This window comes from Notothenia coriiceps, unplaced genomic scaffold (genome assembly GCF_000735185.1).
Source record: "Notothenia coriiceps isolate Sejong01 unplaced genomic scaffold, NC01 NC01_scaffold00022119, whole genome shotgun sequence".
Taxonomy (NCBI): Eukaryota; Metazoa; Chordata; class Actinopteri; order Perciformes; family Nototheniidae; genus Notothenia; species Notothenia coriiceps.
Window position 1 is genome coordinate 123,055 of NW_011354820.1, and position 18,517 is coordinate 141,571.

Below are 18,517 nucleotides of genomic sequence, written 5' to 3' on the forward strand. Positions count from 1 at the left end.
CGAGCCTCAGCCCTACCTCTCCTCCCGTCCTCCGCACCTCCACCTCCATCCCCACAGACTCTCAGCCTGACCCTGTCACCCCGTACGTCAGAAGAGATGTCCCGCCTCCTCTGCCTCCTCCTCAGCCCCCTGCTCCTCCCCGCCCTCCCAAACTGCCCGACAACCAGCCCCCCAATATCTGTGACGGGGACTTTGACACGGTGACCATGCTGAGGGGGGAGATGTTTGTTTTTAAGGTGAGAAGTAAAGAAGTATTTCCTATGATTGTTCAGAAACACAGTTTAATATAAATGTTTGCTTGGATTGGACCGCAATAAAACTGCCACTAGTGTTTTTATAACCCCTGACCTGAAAAACAAGCACATGAAAAGATGTACGATCTAAAACGACCGTTGTTTGAGTCAAAACAACATTCAAGTCATACAATGGGAAGTGAACAATAAATAATTCTGACTGAAGATAAGCTAAAAGATAAACATCATTATTTTGCTTGGCAGGGTCGCTGGTTCTGGCGTGTGCGGAGGAACCGGGTCTTGGATAACTACCCCATGCCCATATCAGTCTTCTGGATCGGCCTGCCTAGTGACATTGACGCAGCCTACGAGCGCCACGATGGAAAATTTGTCTTCTTTAAAGGTATGCCGAAGCTGTTTATCACCAATAAAACCTGTCAACATGCTGAGTGGACTGCACTCGATTAGGTTTGCATTTTATTAAAATCTCACACTGAGCTTTGTTATGGTTTTTCTCCTCGCTTAAGGGCACAACGAGAGGCCGGTTAATTTCCGTAATGTTTCTCAGATATTTCTCCCCCAAGCAAAGCTGGAGCCAATGTGGAGCTGTTACATAACCACAAGATTTGGAGATCAACACTAATCTGTACATTGATTTAAACGGGTCAGACTGAATGGAAAGCAGCGCAAACTCAGTATTTTTGTTTACAAGCAAACAATGTGATTTACGAGGATAAGGAAATAATTCAACAAGGCTATAACTCTTGGTATTTGGCAGACATTACACAAGAAGGTGATCATGATTCATTGTATTAACACTGTGACAATATTGCTGCAGATGGAAACTATTGAGTGTACTGTGTGTTTGTATGTGCATCACAGAGTCTGTGTGTGTATAAGTGTGTGTTGCTGAGATCTTTTGGCGTCTTGAGCGAGGCCTGTGCAGCGTGGCGGCTGTCGCTGCTCCAGTGTGACTCTGTGGCTCCAGCTGAGCCCCAACAGGCCTCCTGGGAGAGGTGGAGGATTGCATCAGCCTTCCCGCAGTACGCTGCTCCAGATGTTAACAGCTGCAGAGCACTCACTTTTACAGTCAGGCCGTGTGGTGATTTGTCATGCATTTTCAGGATTTTCTTTACTTTCGATCACAGATTTTCTTTTTATTACCCATGAAAGGCTTTTTCAGGGGTGGGGTGGGGTTCATTATCCAAATCTGAGAATGGTGGTTGATGTATGCTGCACAGATTGTTAACCCCATTCAGGAACATTTGGAACATTGGGCTTGAATTGATTAACACTCATTAACATCCATGGGTGATAGCTGTTACATATTTGTATTTATCTCCTAAGATTTGAAAGTAAATGCTTCCGAATCTGCGACAATGTTGCTCATGTGAATCCAAAGGATTTAAAACCTGTAGTACAAAGAACATAATGTAAAAATGTTTGCACGCATTTCTAGAAGCCCCTATGCACAGACTTACTGAAGCTACTTAGCTCAGCACAGTATGTTGCAATTCTCCAGTGTCCTGGCAGTGTAGGTGGAAAGTGGCTTAAAAGTGTTTCCAAAAAATGAACTTATACAAGAAATTGGCTCCCACATGGGTAAATCTTGGAAAATAAGTGTTGTGCCTACTATTTCTAACTTCACTGTCCTTTCTACTTTTCTTCTGGATTGAGTAAACCCCATGACATATGCCATATGCTCTGGCCATCACTTTCACTTCATGTGCCATGGCTTTTTTCTCCCTCCTTTCTTTCTCTCCCTCATTAACTTTTCTCTCATATTTCCCCCCTCTCTTTGCCATATAACACGTAAAATGTAAACTCAATCATTTTGTCCCCGCAGATGAACAATACTGGGTGTTCAGGGAGGCTGACGTTGTGCCGGGATACCCACAGCCTCTACATCAGTACGGACAGGGAGTTCCTGCTCACAAGATTGACACAGCAATCTGGTGGGAGCCCAATGGATACACATACTTCTTCAGTGGAGACAGGTACAGTGTGTCAGAGACACGCAGCAAGATTTTAAAATATAATGTAAGAAATCAAAGGAAACATATTGTAATTTATTAAAGCAGTTCTAAAAAACACATCACTTTTTCTGTGTTTAAGCATATACATTTGTGTATCTTGAGTGCCTATCAACCAACAAATTGGGAACTAAGACAAGTGGTCATTTTTTGCGGGCTGCTTGGGTCATGGGATTCAACAAACCATGCAGGCTCATTGGCATATACCTCCAGGTATTTCTTACAACAGTTGAAAACCACTGAAGAAGCAACTTCTGGTGCCCAAAAAGGAAGCCAAAGTGAAAGTGCCAAACTGCAGTTCCTTAAACATCCACTTGATGTTGGCTCTAAAAGCAAGTCATCCCCATTGAGCCCAATTGAAAAAGGCCTGACTTTTCAGCAGAAAGTCTGCTACAGTCAGGTAAAATGAACCTATTTTGGTCTCTGTAGCGAATTCTCCCGTTCATGACAACTAGGGGTTGGGACTTGTACCTGTTATCTGTAATACGGCCTAAAAGTTATGCCTACCTGTGGGCTTTGAGTGACATATACCATCACAGGTCGCAGCCTCTGGCTGTGTGCTCTGCTCTCACCCTGTCCCGCACCAGTTTCACCAACGATCCAGATTTTTGCCCATTTGAAAAATAGCCGGGTATTGGAAGACTGTCAAGTCACTGTCAAAAAGGCTACGTCCATTTTTTTATACAGTCTGGAACTTCCTTCAGAAAAGATGTGCCATATTATATTGCAAGTGAATTAGAACAGTATAGGACTTTTTTTTTGAGAAGCTCAAAGAGACATGCGCTAAAATAAAGTATTTTAGGCAGAGGGGGATACAGGTTTATTTAGACGGACAGTATACTCAAACTAGAGAATGCAATTCCTGAAGAAATTGCTAGTGGGAATGCTTTATGCTGAAAAGCTGACGCTAAATTGCTATGCTGAAATGTAATGTGTAAGTAGAAGGTGAAGAATTTAGATTGAAATGATACATGAACACTGGGGGCTTGAATGTGTGATAAGAGAAGAAAATAAAGTAAAAAAAGCTTGGAAAAGCAGCAGAATGTTTGAACTGTAAACTATTGAACTAACTTGATGGCGAATGATCTGAAGCCATGGCATCGGTATTTGGTGACACCCCATAATACGCTTAGATGCGTTGATGGCTGCATTGTTACCAAACCTGTGAAGTTTTGGGCTGTTTGGAGCAGTTTCACTGAAGTTATGAGAAAACCGTGTTTCATGGCGAGCATTGTGTTACCATGGCAACGGCATTTGAAGAAATCTCAAAACTGTCACGTAGATGTCTTCACGGCTGGACTGTTAGCACACATGTGAAGTTTTAGCACTTCACAATGGTTAATGGCCGGACCACCATTAACCATTATCTGAAGTCTGGTGCTGTTTTAGACAATTTTCCTAGGTATCACGACAACATCGTGTTTTATGGCAAGGGATGCGTTTCCATGGAAACGGCATATGGTGAGATCTCAGATTTGGCATAGAGCTGTTGAGGCATGGACCGGTGATATACAAGTGAAGATTGGGGGACGATTGGACCGTGTCCATTGGAGTGACAGCGACATCGTGTTTTATCGCGAGGGATGCGTTGCCATAGTAACACTACAATCAGATTTGATGTATAGAGCTGTTCAGGGCCACAGTGTTAACCATCATGTGATGTTTGGTGGCGTTCTGAGCATGTCAGTTGGAGTTATGACATCATCGTGTTCCATCACACAGGTGTTTATGTTTGAGCTAACGACGTTATGAAACACCTGTGCTTGAGCCCAGAGATCAAAGGTTTCCATGGTGCAGTAATCAGTGAGAGGAGAGCCTTTCCATGGTTCTGAATGAGAGATAAACCTCTTACATGTGAACGTTTTGTTGAAGAACCTTAACAGATATCAGTGAAATTTCAACGCGTGAAGCATCTCAAGGACCCTGAGCATATGAAGTGTGCTTTTTGTATACTTTCGGGTCAATAATGTGGCTTTTTTGGTAGATTAACTAAAGGTGTGCAGCTGCTGCTGTGAGGAAAGATCAGCCTGATTTTACAATGGTTCTTAATAACCACGTTCACACCGCAGTACTTTTCCCACTTTAGTTCCGATATAGTTCCGAAATGTCACGTTCACACCAAAAAGAGCCGGTGTTGTGTCAAATTATGCACCCCCGTCGTGAAATGCACCCCTTGACACGGGAACGCGCATTTGAACGTATAGTCCGCTATTCTATGTTGTCTTTTTGATGGTTGGGTTGTCGAACCCTGGATTTTGCATTCATTTGTCACTTATTTTTGAGTTATTTTTTTATTTAATATATGTTTTTATTTAATTGTGACGTCTTGTCTGTATACTTGTGCTTTACAATGTATAGTTTATTTTTACATCCAATGCTTGAGGGTGGGATTAATAGAAACTTTTTTATTTTGGGGGTGCTTTTTATGAACAGCCTGGTTGCCACGATATGCACCCCTTGCTATCTCTGAGCATATCGTGGCAACCAGGCTGTTCATAAAAAGCACCCCCAAAATAAAAAAGTTTCTATTAATCCCACCCTCAAGCATTGGANAAAAGTCAGTTTGTCGTAAAACTGTTGAAATATAAGACCATGAAAAATACGCAACTAGAAAGACTACAAATCCCAGAATCCCGGTCCCGCATGCTGGCTCTTACGGAACCGACTAACTCCCCTTGTGTGTATGTACAGCTCCCAACATGCCCAGACTTGTTGTGATTTTCACTTCTTTTAATACTTTTCGCCTCATTCTGAAAGAAAGAAGTGAAATGTGCCAATGTGACGGCCGTCTTGGTGTGTGGTGCGAGATGTAGTTCATTGTGCGGTTTCACACAAAAAAAGTGTTACTTCACAGTTTTACGACACATTTAAAAAAATTTGACTTGCAAAGTTATCTTTTAAATTGACAAACATCATATGCGTAATTCGTGGCACAATTCAAACGGGATCGAAAGATAATCTTTCTCTCGCCATTGACTTCAATACATAATTTTTCCGAAATGAGGTCCCATGGAGCTCCCCTGGAAAGGGAGGGACTTCGCCTTTGCCTACACACAAACGCGTCACAGATTATTTCGCGATATTTGGCTGCTGAGCGAAATCCTGTATGTTATCGCGACGTAACTAGGAGTCTAGTGGACGGTATCAGTGCTACAAGTACAACATTTAAAAAAATTAAAAATTTTTTTTTAATTAATTACGTTGTTTATAAATTAATCGGAGAGCCGCAAAAAGAGGAGGTGGGGGCCGCCATTTGCCCATCCCTGCTCCAGTTTATTATATAGATTGTTGTGCATGCAACTAGCAAAGGCTTAAGTCCACACCAGAGGGCGTTTAGTGACATTACTATGTAAGAATCATGCTTCTAATTGCAAGCGCTCCAACATATTGTAAGTAATAGACTTAGGGGCAAGACATCTCTTAGCATTTGACCAATCACAACAGAACCGACCCGATAACCAATCAGAGCAGACTGGACTCTGGTTTCAGACAGAGGGTGAAAAGAGGTGCTGCAGCACAGACAGCATAAGAAAATACCTTTTTGAACATTAAAGCATGTAAACATGTCACAGTAGAGGAACAAAATACAATTATATAACCTGAAAATGAGCATAACAGGGTCTCTTAAATCTGTACATTATTCAAGTGTTGTCTGGATTTGTATCAGTGCATCCCTGAAATTCTCAGGTTAAAATGGTTGTGGCAAGGTGAAACTGGTTGAATGCAGTGAAGTTATTGGACGGGTTTAACCTGGCCGTTAATTCCCTAACAAGCTTAGTCCTCCTGTGTAAGCCTCAGGGACAATACTAAGTTGCTCAAGTCAAGAGTCGCAAAGTTAAAGACAAAGATTTGCTTCCTGTTGCTTGGGTAAATTAACATGTACTGTATAGAATGAAAATGATTAAAGATAAATCAAATGCAAATTATATTATTTTATTTTTTTCCAGGCACTACTGATGTAATAATAATAATAATAATACATAAGATCTCACCTCAGTGTGTTCCTGAGTGTCCTCAATCTCTTTATACTTTTCATCAGGCTGAGGCAACACCTTTGTCAGGCCCTGAGCGACCCAGCCCATCACTCCAGACCTGGGAGAAAAAAAACTCAAATATATTTCCCTTTGAACAATGTATTAAGCAATACAAATGCACTCTTATTGAATCATACTGTACCTTTCTTCACTTTCCCCCATCTGATGGATGGCAAAGAAAGAAAAATAGAGAATGAGAAATTTTGGAGGCCAAAAAACTCCACTGCAAATCTCCCTCCTTTATGTATTTGCACTCTCCATCACAATTATATCACTGTTACGGTTCTACTTGTTGTGAAACTTGAAGTGTTGTGAAGCAGTGTTGCCTGTGTACTCTATCCCAAATGTTTTGAACTTTGTCTCAGTTATGAAGAGCAAGACTGGCTGGCATCTGGCATTTAAAGAAATACTTTGCGCGCAAAATAACCATTTGTATTTCAATAACATCACCCTGTTTTACCTTAACATTATCGAAGAAAGCTGAATCAAGTATTACAAAACTGAGAAGTCGAAAAATATATAGATTTGCAATATATAGATTTGCAAAATATAGATTTGCAAAATCTGTCACACATTTTGGGCAATATAATCCAAGTCTTCCCAAACACATGCATTTCAGTAAAAAACATAATATTTAAAACACTTTGCTTAATCAGGTGTGCTCCCTATCTGTGCAAATGTTGTTTATGCTCAAGTGTTTTAAATGTTTTTTAGCAAAAATACATGTTGAGCAAAGAGTGGATGGATGAGACCTGCATCATACAGCACAAGGTGTGTGATAGTTTCTTGTCAATACTTTGTGTTATTCGTACTGTGGATGCATGCGAGACATTTTCTTTTTCAAGAATTCAGATAATACAAGATAATTAATTCATTGACAAATTATTTTTGGGGTGAAGTGTTCCTTTAACAAAAGCCAAACATTGGCAAACAGTTGATCAGTCTGATCCTTGAATTAGGATACAAAGATATATCTTTAATTGAATAACGACAAGGCTAAATGCCCACGTGACCAAACATCTACACACTCACCCTTTCAGAGTCGGACCGGCTGAGTCGAGGGGAGCCGGTCGGCTGAGGCATGGCGCTGACGAAGCCATTTGACAGCCAGCCTAAAACTCCAGTGTGGTTCTGGCTGTAGAGGTGGAAAAAAACTTGTAAGATGACAGTATATTTACAGAAACATACAAACATACAAGCGTAGCAACTCCCACATTTCATTTGTAGATAAATTGAGAAATTGTTTGGCTTATAAATTAGTGAAACCAATTGCTCAAAGTCTAAGGTGATGAATTTAAATATCTTGTTTTGTCAGTCAATAACCAAAAGATGTTTAATCTAATATGATATCAAACAGAGAAAGCAGAACATCTCCAAATTTGAGTGTTCCACAGACAGCAACTTTGGTATGGAAAAATAACTGTCTACGCTTCATCAATAATCAAAATAGTTAGTGATTAGTTCTCCGTCAATTGACTGATACATTATTTCACTAATTGTTGCAGAAATAGACAATTGCTATTATTAAGCCACACACAGAGGCTAGTAGTAAAAGAGGTTAACCTGTCCTGTGAATCCTCTTCTACGTTTTTCTGTGGAGGGCTCTTCACTCTGTGAGCAGATGTTTTCACACCGTTATCCGTCCCTTCAGATGACGGGAGTTGGGGAACCACTTTCACCACCCAGTTAAACATCCTGTTGAACACACACACACATAGTCAGCCCCTAAAAAGCCCTTTATGAAACGTAATGCTGTTAATAATGCTAAATTATAATAACACTTCCCTGGTGTTTTCATTAAAGCAGCCACTTCACCTCAAACCAAGGGCCCTTATTAGGAGCTAATGAGCTCTGATGATGATCGTTCACCAGCTCCATCTTTGCTCTCATCTGAGAACACACTTTTGCCAACCTGATATATCTTTCTGTACAGTGTTTAACTCGTAAATCGGAAAACTGTCTTTAATTTCGCATCCAACCGGTGGTGCTGCAAGACACTCTGGGGGCCCCGGCAGAGCGGAGATTACAAAACTGAAATTATGAAGCAGCTTTTGACAGCGCGCTATGCATGGAGGTTCTCGACATGTCATTGCAGTAAATTAAAGGGGGTTTCATGTTGTCGTTGCTGTGGACCAATTTAATCTACCTTCTTTGGGGGCCCCCTTCTGGTCCGGGGCCCCAAGCAGTTGCCTGCCTTGCCTGCCGGCAAACGGCGCCCCTGCATCCAACACATTTACAGATTATCAAATGGTATATGTTGCCTAGAATATAAAATATATAATCCTTGATCTAACACATCAGAACTGATGTTCTGAGTCAAAAGTCAGAGGAGACTTGGGGCAAAGGGGCAGAGGCTATCTCGGGCGGTAGTTAATAATCTGCTTTACCAACCTCCTCCAGAGGTCAATCAGTTAGATAGGAAGAAATCAGACACAAATGTACAGGAAGAGGGCATTTTCAATGGCCCAGTGCAATGAAAATTGGGAGATAGATGAGATTTACTGCGCCAGCAAGAGCCCCCCTTTTCTGATTTACTCTTAAATGTGACGTTCTTCCCCACGACAGTTTGTTAACCTTTTGAGATAATCCACTTCAGCAGTGGGGCAAGGAGCTACTGAACTTGCAAGATGTCCTTCTAAAAAAAAACGTTCCACATAGCAACAGGTATACGTCATAGATCTACTATGGTTGAAAGAAAAAGCCTAAATAATTAACTTCTGCCTGTCTGTCCATTATACAAGAACTAGGAGAACAAACCCAAAATGTCACAAAAAAGACGTGTCACGGCTCTCAGAGTTAACACATTGTTTTTTTTTTATTGTGGGATTTGTTATCTACTAGGAAACTGTTCACATATAATCCCCATGGAAGATGTCCTTACAAAGCAGATTGAGCTGTTGTTGTGATCACAGTTTGTGATTCTTGACTCTGCCAATCAGCACAGATCAGTGGGGCCTCTTGCCCAGGCTAATCTCAAATGTGTTGCATTGGATTAAATAGTAGCTCCGTTCTTTCACTAATCTACAGCTAGCCTTTTTTGCTGATTAAGGCCTGGATCAATTCCTGACATACGCCTACATCCCACAGGATTACAATCAGTCATTAAAAGATCGTAAATCAGAAAAATACACCCCTAGGATAGACCTATAACTTTTTTTCTCAACTGATTTTGTTTGTAATTTAGGTAGGATTTATGAAATGTAAAACCTGGCAATGCATACTTTGATAAAACACAAATCAGAATCTATAGCAAACATCTAATCACATCCAAATGTCTGCTCATATAAACACTCTACAACTGCAGATTCACACACTGTCATTTGACCAAGGCACAGATCCTCACATTCTACAAATGAATGTAATCTGTATTTTAAATGATGTATTTTTTGAAAGCATTGTTACCTTACCTGCGTGTCTACAGGTGTTTTTGCATGCCGGTGGCGTAGAGATCCAGAGTGCGGCACAGCCAGCACAGTTCTGCTGGGATTTCCGCATAGGTTGCCTGGAGCTAACAGGATTACCCAGCACCACCTGAAGGTCGACGCACAATCCTGTACCGTGAGCAATCCCAGATTAACAGAAGCAGAGAAACGATGATGATGTAATCTACATACTGTTATCACTCCTCCTCGATCACTGAGGACAGCAATAAATGGTGACTCAAATAATCCCAGACTCTAGGGAAGGTAGAAAGGGAAAACATCCAGTTGCAGAATTTCAACTCATTACACAAATAAAGTGTAAAATGCAAACCAAGTATTTTGAATGTTTTGTATAAGCATCTTGATAATTTTGTATTTAACATGTTACACTCCACTTCTCTACCAAAGGAGGACACTTTTTTTAATGATTTATACTGTCAATAGGGGATTTGTTTTACTCTTTGGATAATACACAACGGTAGCCTTCAAGGAGAAGCTGTACTCTCCCTTCTCCCTCCTCAAGCTTTTCATCTCTGTTCCATATTATCTCCCGTCCATTCCTGATTACAGGTGTATCCCCCCCACGCACTCAGTGACGCAGGGCCATTTCCTGGCTGACAAGCAGCAATAAACCTTCTGATTTATTAACAGTCAGGAGGAGACAGAGGAAGCCAAAACGTTAGTAAGGCTCAGGGTCTGACAGGACTCTGAATGATCTAGCCTACTTTCTTTCTTGTTCCTACAGCCATGAAGACCCCAGCTCTATCAGCAATGGCTACAAAAAGCCATTAATTCATGCATGTCTTCAATATGGCAATAGTTGGAAAGTAACTAAATAGGCCTACAATAATTAGTATAGCTGAGTTTAATTTCAAAGCTCTTGAGTATATTTCATGTTTCTGTGAACGTATAATTCTACTTTACTGCAATTCAGAGTAAAATATACCTTTACTTTTTAACTAAACTCTAGTTTAATTTGGCAGCTATCGTTACGTTTTAAGGTTTTACAAAGAGCAGGGCTACAGCATGCTAGCAGCTCTGTCTAAGCTAAATGCTAGTGCTCACATGCTAAATGTTAATATGCTACCAGGCTAATGTTTTGTTTACTCTCTTAGTTAGCGTGTTAGCCTCAGTTAGCCTGCTAACACATAGCCTACTGATTAGCGTTAAAAGCCGAGTACATCAGAATGCTTATGGGAATAACATTTGCAGGTTGTTATACATAAAATGTGTTTTGTTACCTGATGATTGAAATAGATTTGAAATGAAGGAATCAACAATGCTATTACAATTAATCTCGAGGGAAACACTTAATCTGCATCACAGTTGTTGATGGACCAACATTGCCATGCCTTGAGCTTCCTTGGTAGCAACACGGCTTATATGGTAACCTTATAAAACCTACTAAAACAATATATTGTAATGTATTAAAGCAGTTCTAAAAAAGAACCTACTATGGTGGTTTGTAGTCAAAGGAGTTAGGAATTAAATCCACAAACTGTAGTAGGCCTACCCTACTAAACTGTATAACAACTGACCTACATTTAAATACCAACCAGATAGGTGTGTGCATTGTTGCTTTATTATTATCATCATCAATCTAGTCATAGAAGACCCTTTCCTATGTTGTGATTTTTTTTAGATATTTTCAATTTGTACATCACTGAACAAACTGAATACTTCTTCCTCATGTGTTTGACAGGGACAGTGAAAAGGGAAAGTGATTGGCATGATCCCTGAGAGTTTTTAGCAAGGATCCAGGACTCCCCTAATGGTAAATTGTAATGTTGACAGCGATTGACAGACAGGTGGAGAACATTCACCAGGTCAGACATGTGCATAACTCACTTCATCCAGTGGGGCCTGTTCCCTGCTTGAGAATGAGAATCACAGGAGAATTGATGGTGGTGATGAGGCAGCGGGCAGATCCCATTATCAGCTCAGCAGGGGATAAGCTTGGAGAACAGGTGACACAGAACCTTCCAACCAATGGCTGGAATATGTCAGCATAGTGGCCTCAATCCTAATTGAACATCTGCATAAGACACAGAGCAGCGGCAGTTTTGAAAAATACTCTTAGGAGAGGTAGAGAATGTAACTAAAGTTTTGCAAGCTAAGCAATGGTCTATGATTGTCGAGAAACTTTGCAGAAAAAAATAGTGGTGCACACTATTCACATTTGGTTAAAATGTTAAACCAAATGTGTTCAATTGTATTTAAGAGAATTAAAAGAACAAGGAAAAGCAATGATGAGAAGATATTTTGAAATAAAGGTAGAAAAGTGGCTGAAAGAGAAAGCAGATGTATAGGTAAAGCTTTAGTCGTTTAGTGGATGTTCTGTGATGGAAGCTAATCCTGATTACCTCAGACATGCAGGACGCAGCTCTCACGCAGTTACACATCTTACACATAAACTACACTCATTGCATCTGTTTACCAAGGAGAGTTGTAATGTAAATCTACTCTAATAAAGTCCTGCATAAATATAAACAGGGTAACGCTTTATATTACAAAACAATACAGAGGAATGACCACAAAGTAACAATTTCCATTTTGTAAACTTGGCCACGTGTTTTTGTCATAGAATGATTGTATTTGATGACTGGTTTAAAGCTGGCTAATTGTAAATAAATTAGTTTAATTATATGCTGTTAACAAATGAAGCTGCGTAAAACCATTACAGCTTCCTCTGTAAAATAAATTATCTTTATAAAGAAAGTTAAAATGTATTATTAAGAAGCATCAAATGGAAATTGCTCAACAAGTACAATAACCTTCCAATCTTACAAATGTACTTCATGTCCCTTCTATTTTAGAGGCAACGATTCCCTCTTGTGGCCATCAGTAGAATCGACTCCTTGAACTTGACATGTGCTAAGAATGTTAAAAGGTGTATATTTAAGGTAACATGAAGAAATAAATTGCACTAAAGAAGACTAACAGTGTGTTGCTTTGTTTTATTGTGAAATCTTTAACATACTCTACACAGGAGTGCACAGGCCTTACGGAACATGCCCCGCATGCATCAACATTTTTGTAATAAACTATTGCTGATCTTACAGAAAACCTGAAACAAAAATATACAAAACTACAAATGTTAAGTAGAGTAAAAAACGAACAAAAAACAATTCTAAAAACGTTCCCTCATGCTATGTATAGTAAAAAAAAGGTCCCCAAATATTCACTGAAAAAGGCACAAAGAAATAACAGGTACAAACTAAATATAGACACACTGTAAAAGGCACAAAACCTAATGAAAAAGATTAATGATTTTACTAACTAACTAAATAGTGGCTTTACACATAGAAAAGCAAGGTATACAAAGACAGATAGTGGTAGACTCACTTTCTGCAGTTGTTTATGTGCATTAGGTACCTTTAAATGCTTGAGCTAACTTTCCAGAAGAGTGCAGAAGAAAATGAATACATCTTGGAGGCACAGGAATAAAACAAATCAAACAGAGAAAAACAAAGACTTAAAAGAAACATAAGAGAGGAAAGAATGATAGATGAGGACGGAGGGGGTGGGGGGTCCTCTCTAGCTCAGGACAATAAGAAGAGCAAAAGGACTAGAAAAGGACCTAGGTCAGGAGGCACAACGCCAGCGCTGCCCCTCCCCGAAATCCTTCCTCCCTCTTTCCCTCGCTCCTCCTTTCCCAGAGCAAAACTGGCAAGGAAACTCTGGTAGACCCCCCCCCTCCCACTTCAATCTTTCCTTCCCTCGCATTTCATTCTCTTTCATTTCCTTTTACTCGTCACTTCTATTTTTTATACCTCCTTCTTTCTGCATTTTCCCCAACTCCCCTCTCTCCCTCCTCATGCCTGATACAAATCAGCGGCATGTGGGCTTAATGGAAACCAGACCCTGACCCATTCCTCTCTAGCCTGCAGGCTTCTTCTGTGTACACTTAAATCTATTTAGTTTTAGCATGAAATGATGAAGAAGAAGAGAAGATACAAAGGATGGACACTTCTGCTATTGTTTTACTCTTCACAGGTCAAGCCTAGTTGGAGAGGATGTGTAAAAAACACACTTTTCAATTCTTCTTGTTAACTGTGAATAAATCCCTCCTCCTCTTGCATTTCATCCAAGGCCTGGCACCAGTCGTATATCAATATGTCTCCACTGGGGATTGTGTTTTACTGGTGTAGTCGAAACAGTTATCGTGGCTGTGGTGGGAGGAGGGGAGGCTGGAGCCCTGGTGTCTGTGTGCAAAAAAAACTATATGTGCCTTTGTTTGGGTAAGTAGTCTCTATGTCAATGTGTGTGTGCTTATCTGGACATGCATGCACCAATGAGTGCCGTTAGGGTTTTTTGGAGATCATGTGACGTTGGTGCATGTGTGTGTGAGAGAGGGCTCAGTGGAAAATGGACACACACAGCTGTCTGACATTACTACACGAACACACAAACACACACATCTGTGGAGCAATCTTAGCAAAACAGAAAAGACAACAATATGTAACAAATGTAAAAGTGCAAATGATCTGCTCTAAACAAAGAAAAAAGATTGGTGGAGGCACCGTAGTCAAGCTAATGAAAGTCTTGTTCAACATTAATGCATGTATGTGTATAGCTATAAGCACTCATGTGTGTATGTAAAATATGTGTACTGTATGTGCATTATCGACTTTGTCTGCATGTATACTACAAAAGATCTTTACTCCCTTCTCTGTACAATAAGAATTGGTTAAAAAAAGTGTGTCATCTGACATTCGGTGCCAGAAACTTGTTTTTGAACGCTGGGATAGGAACATATAGTTTTTTCCTTTAAGAAAAAGAGGTTATTTATCAGATGTTTAGAAGGCACAAAGGGAGGCACAGGAGAAACACTGTAGGTCCACTGGCAATGATTTGACCAAGTTTGCATTATTTCACATGAATGGGGACCAAAGCGGTGACTCATCTGTGGCTTTCGTAAACTTGCGTCAAAGCTGCTTTCCACTCTGACGTAAGTACAAACTCTGACGCCAACGGCCGTAGAAGAAAAGTGATGAAATCTGGCTCTCTCGCTTCAAAGTCTGTGCCTCACACCCAGTTCTGCAACGAACGCTTGCAGTGCACCAAGGCCCTCGGCGTTTCCTTCTTCTGTAGAGTCCTGAGGATGCCGTAGATTAGGACGAGGATGCACAGGATGAGGAGCAGAGGAACAATCACCATGATCAGGGTCATGACCTTTGATTCATTGTCGGCCTCCGTCACAACCACGTTGAGCTCTTTGTCCTCCTCCTCTGTGTTGTCAGGCTGAGAGTCTTTGTCTTTGCCGCTGTCCGGCTCTTTGTGCTCATCTCTGCCTCGATCTGAAGGATCCACTGGTTTGCGTTTTGGTTCCTGCTCTGTGTCCGTGTCGGGCTTTGGGTCAGGGGCCCCCACACAGCCCATGAAATCCTTCAGGATGGAGCGAGGGTAGCCTTTCTCTGGTTCTGACTTGCGATTGTCAAACCTCCAGTAGTTGGAGCCTTTGTAGAAATAGGTGTGAGCTGCATGAGAGAAAAATAAAATAGATTTAAGTCAATCAACTCATGTGCAATGGATTATTATGTGAATATACTGTAGACCATGTTTTGATATTTGGTGTCCTTGCCTGTAGGGAGTAACACTTATAACTTCCAAGTTCGTAGCTTGAAAAATTACAAATAATTAAGCAAAATAATTAAACAAAATGCTTTTTGAGGGCATGAAGTGACAAAAACGTTCAACATTCCTCCATTAAACCCCATTGTAATTTCAGGCAGATATTTCCTCACGGTAGCAGCCGCACACCTTTAGTTAAACTGCCAAAAAGGCCTCATTTAACCCGAAACTACACAAAAATTACACTTCAGATACTCAACTTCCTTGACATGCTTCACGTTTTGAAATTTCACAGATATCTGTTATGGTTCTTCCACAAAACATTCACATAAGAGGTTTATCTCTCATTCAGAACAATGAAGCCTTTGATCTCTACAGAGCTCGTTAGCTCAACTATAAACACCTGTGCAATGGAACACGATGATGTCATCACTCCAACTGACATGCTCAGAGCAGCAGACATTTTAACATTAACTAGAGTGTGTGATGTCACAGCTAGAGTGGAGGACAGCTTGAAATTCGCATTCATATATTTTTTTTAAACTGCCATAATTCCCAAACCCTACATTCCTGAGACATAATTTATCATGACAAACGTAGGAAAACATCTCGTAGCTTGAAAAATTACAAATAATTAAGCAAAAATAATTAAACTAAATGCTTTTTGAGGGCATGAAGTGACAAAAACGTTCAACATTCCTCCATTAAACCCCATGGCCATGGCAACACAATGCTCGCCTTGAAACACGGTTTTCTCATAACTTCAGTGAAAATACTCCAAACAGCCTAGAACTTCACAGGTTTGGTAACGATGCAGCCATCAACGCATCTAAGCGTAGTATGGGGTGTCATCAAATGCCGTTGCCATGGCGACGGACCACTCGCCATGAAACACGATGTGGCTGTGCTGTAAGTCCCATCGACACGGTCCAATCGTCCCCCAATCTTCACTTGTATATCACCGGTCCATGCCTCAACAGCTCTACGCCAAATCTGAGATCTGACCATATGCCGTTTCCATGGAAACGCATCCCTCGCCATAAAACATGATGTCGCTATAAGTCCAATGGACACGGTCCAATCGTCCCCCAATCTTCACTTGTATATCACCGGTCCATGCCTCAACAGCTCTACGCCAAATCTGAGATCTCACCATATGCCGTTTCCATGGGCACTATAACTCCTATGAAAATGTTCAAAAAGTTCTCAAACTTCACATATGTACTAACAGTCCAGCCGTGAAGACATCTATAGGACATTTTTGTGATTTCTTCAAATGCCGTTGCCATGGCAACACAATGCTCGCCTTGAACCACGGTTTTCAAAAAACTTCAGTGAAAATACTCCAAACAGCCCAAAACTTCACAGGTTTGGTAACGATGCAGCCATCAACGCATCTAAGCGTATTATGGGGTGTCGTCAAATGTCGTTGCCATGGCGACAGATCATTCGCCATCAAGTTAGTTCACAAGTTTGCAGTTCAAATATTCTGCTGCTATTCCAAGCCTTTTCACTTTCTTTTCTTCTCTCATCACACATTCAAGCCCCCAGTGTTCATGTGTAATTTCAATCTAAATTATTCACTTTTTTTCTTAAACATTACATTTCAGCATAGCAGTTTAGCGTCAGCTTTTCAGCATAAAGCATTCCCACTAGCAATTTCTTCAGGAATTGCATTCTCTAGTTTTATATTTACTGCTGCTTATTGTCAACCATATTTGATCCATGTATGTTGATCTGCTGCCTCTGACATATTACCTGTGAGTTTTAGATTTGTGCATAGACTGGGTACATCTGCAAAAAAATAGCCCTTCTTGGGATAAATATGGTTGTCTCAATCTGAATTCAACATCACAATACAAATGTGTTAATATAAAACTACAAGAAAGTAATTAACTCATAACATGTGATGCATACAGTAAATGCACTACAATTTAGCATCAGAATGCAACAAAATAACTCCATACTGTACTCAGGGCAGATGTATGGGTGTAATTGACACTCTGTACTTCAGACCAGGCTTGCAGAGGCATTTGAAGAGTTTGGGTGGACTTTGCATTTACAGTAGAGCAGCTCTGCCTGACAAAAATCTAATTTCCAAAAGAAAGAACAGGCTAACCCTCAAACCAGAGCTCTCATTCCTCCCTCCTCTCCCTCTTCCTCTCTCATCCCTTCATCCTTCTCCCTGCTCTGCTTGCTCCAGTCTAACTGGCGGCCTCAGATGTAATTGCCTGTCTCTAACACACCCAATTTCACCCCTGTAACCTTTCATTCTTTCTCTCCCTACTCACTCATATTATTCCCCTGCTTTCAACACTGTATGCACAGCTTTGAGGCCTGTTGTGATTTTTATAAACATAAACTATTCCCTTCCTCTAAATAAAGTCTTTATTTGCTCTACTGAAAGTCAATATTTACCGCTGTCATCGCTGAGGAAGGCTCCTTTGGGTGAATGAGGGATTTTGCCCCATCTTTCTATCGGTTTTGGGAAGTCACGGTCTGTAGTGCGGGTCTCCTCATTGTATCGCCAGTATCTGCACACAGAAAGTAAGATGAAGGAGTACATACTAAGTTATAAAAAGTTTCACACTTTTATATATTGGCTTTCTATAAGTTCATGTTTACATGCTTAAATATAAAAAATACACATTATTTAGTGGGAATGCTGTTAACAGCATTCCAACTAACTGTTATTCTACGCACGAAAAGTTTATTATTCTGCCGGTATTTTGGCCCTCTTCTCCTCCCGCATTGAACATCGCAGAAACTCCGTTCAAACATCAAAACGTTCAGCTCGGTCGGGAATCGATGGCTATTACTTTTCTCATTCATAACTTTCATAATTCCAGAGATACATCCCATAATACATCACATTTTTAACATTGAAGTCAATGGAGAAAATCTTCAGACTTCAACAAATCTTCATGCAATTCAACTGCTAACTGTTCATTCATACTTTCACTCAGACACCTCATTCCAACTTTAAAATGTTACACATCTTTCTAAGATCATTCGTGTAAAAGAACTTTTAAATCTGATTCTTACTTTTAGAGATATTAAACATTCTTCAGACCTTGCTTTAGAGGTTTTCTTCACATTTTAACATTAACTAGAGTGCGTGATGTCACAGCTAGAGTGGAGGACAGCTTGAAATTCGCATTAATATATATTTTTTAAACTGCCATAATTCCCAAACCCTACATTCCTGAGACATAATTTAT

General features: G+C 40.4%; 2 protein-coding genes across 2 annotated transcripts in view; one reads left to right on the forward strand and one right to left on the reverse strand.

The window, feature by feature from the left end:
* Positions 1-2,626, forward strand: part of LOC104953712 (matrix metalloproteinase-15-like) — a 10,760-nt gene extending 8,134 nt beyond the window's left edge. Inside the window, exons 6-9 of the mRNA XM_010780688.1 lie at positions 11-236; positions 498-636; positions 2,080-2,273; positions 2,600-2,626. Of these exons, the coding sequence (XP_010778990.1) occupies positions 11-236; positions 498-636; positions 2,080-2,273; positions 2,600-2,626 (586 nt within the window). The remainder of the gene's footprint in view (positions 1-10; positions 237-497; positions 637-2,079; positions 2,274-2,599) is intronic.
* Positions 2,627-12,659: 10,033 nt separating this feature from the next.
* LOC104953700 (matrix metalloproteinase-15-like) lies at positions 12,660-17,884 on the reverse strand. The gene is made up of 2 exons (XM_010780676.1): positions 17,715-17,884; positions 12,660-15,202 (listed from the first exon to the last, which is right to left on the reverse strand). Exons 1-2 carry the CDS (start codon positions 17,860-17,862, stop codon positions 14,751-14,753), a joined length of 600 nt encoding a protein of 199 aa, XP_010778978.1. The 5' UTR covers positions 17,863-17,884; the 3' UTR covers positions 12,660-14,750.
* Between the last annotated feature and the right edge of the window lie 633 nt (positions 17,885-18,517).

Excerpts from the sequence above, each read along its gene's own strand:
- LOC104953700 (XM_010780676.1), bottom strand. The coding sequence starts at position 17,862 with ATGTACTCCTTCATCTTACTTTCTGTGTGCAGATACTGGCGATACAAT. Across the intron at positions 15,203-17,714 it reads CTTCCTCAGCGATGACAGCG|CTCACACCTATTTCTACAAA; the intron begins GTAAATATTGAC and ends TCTCTCATGCAG.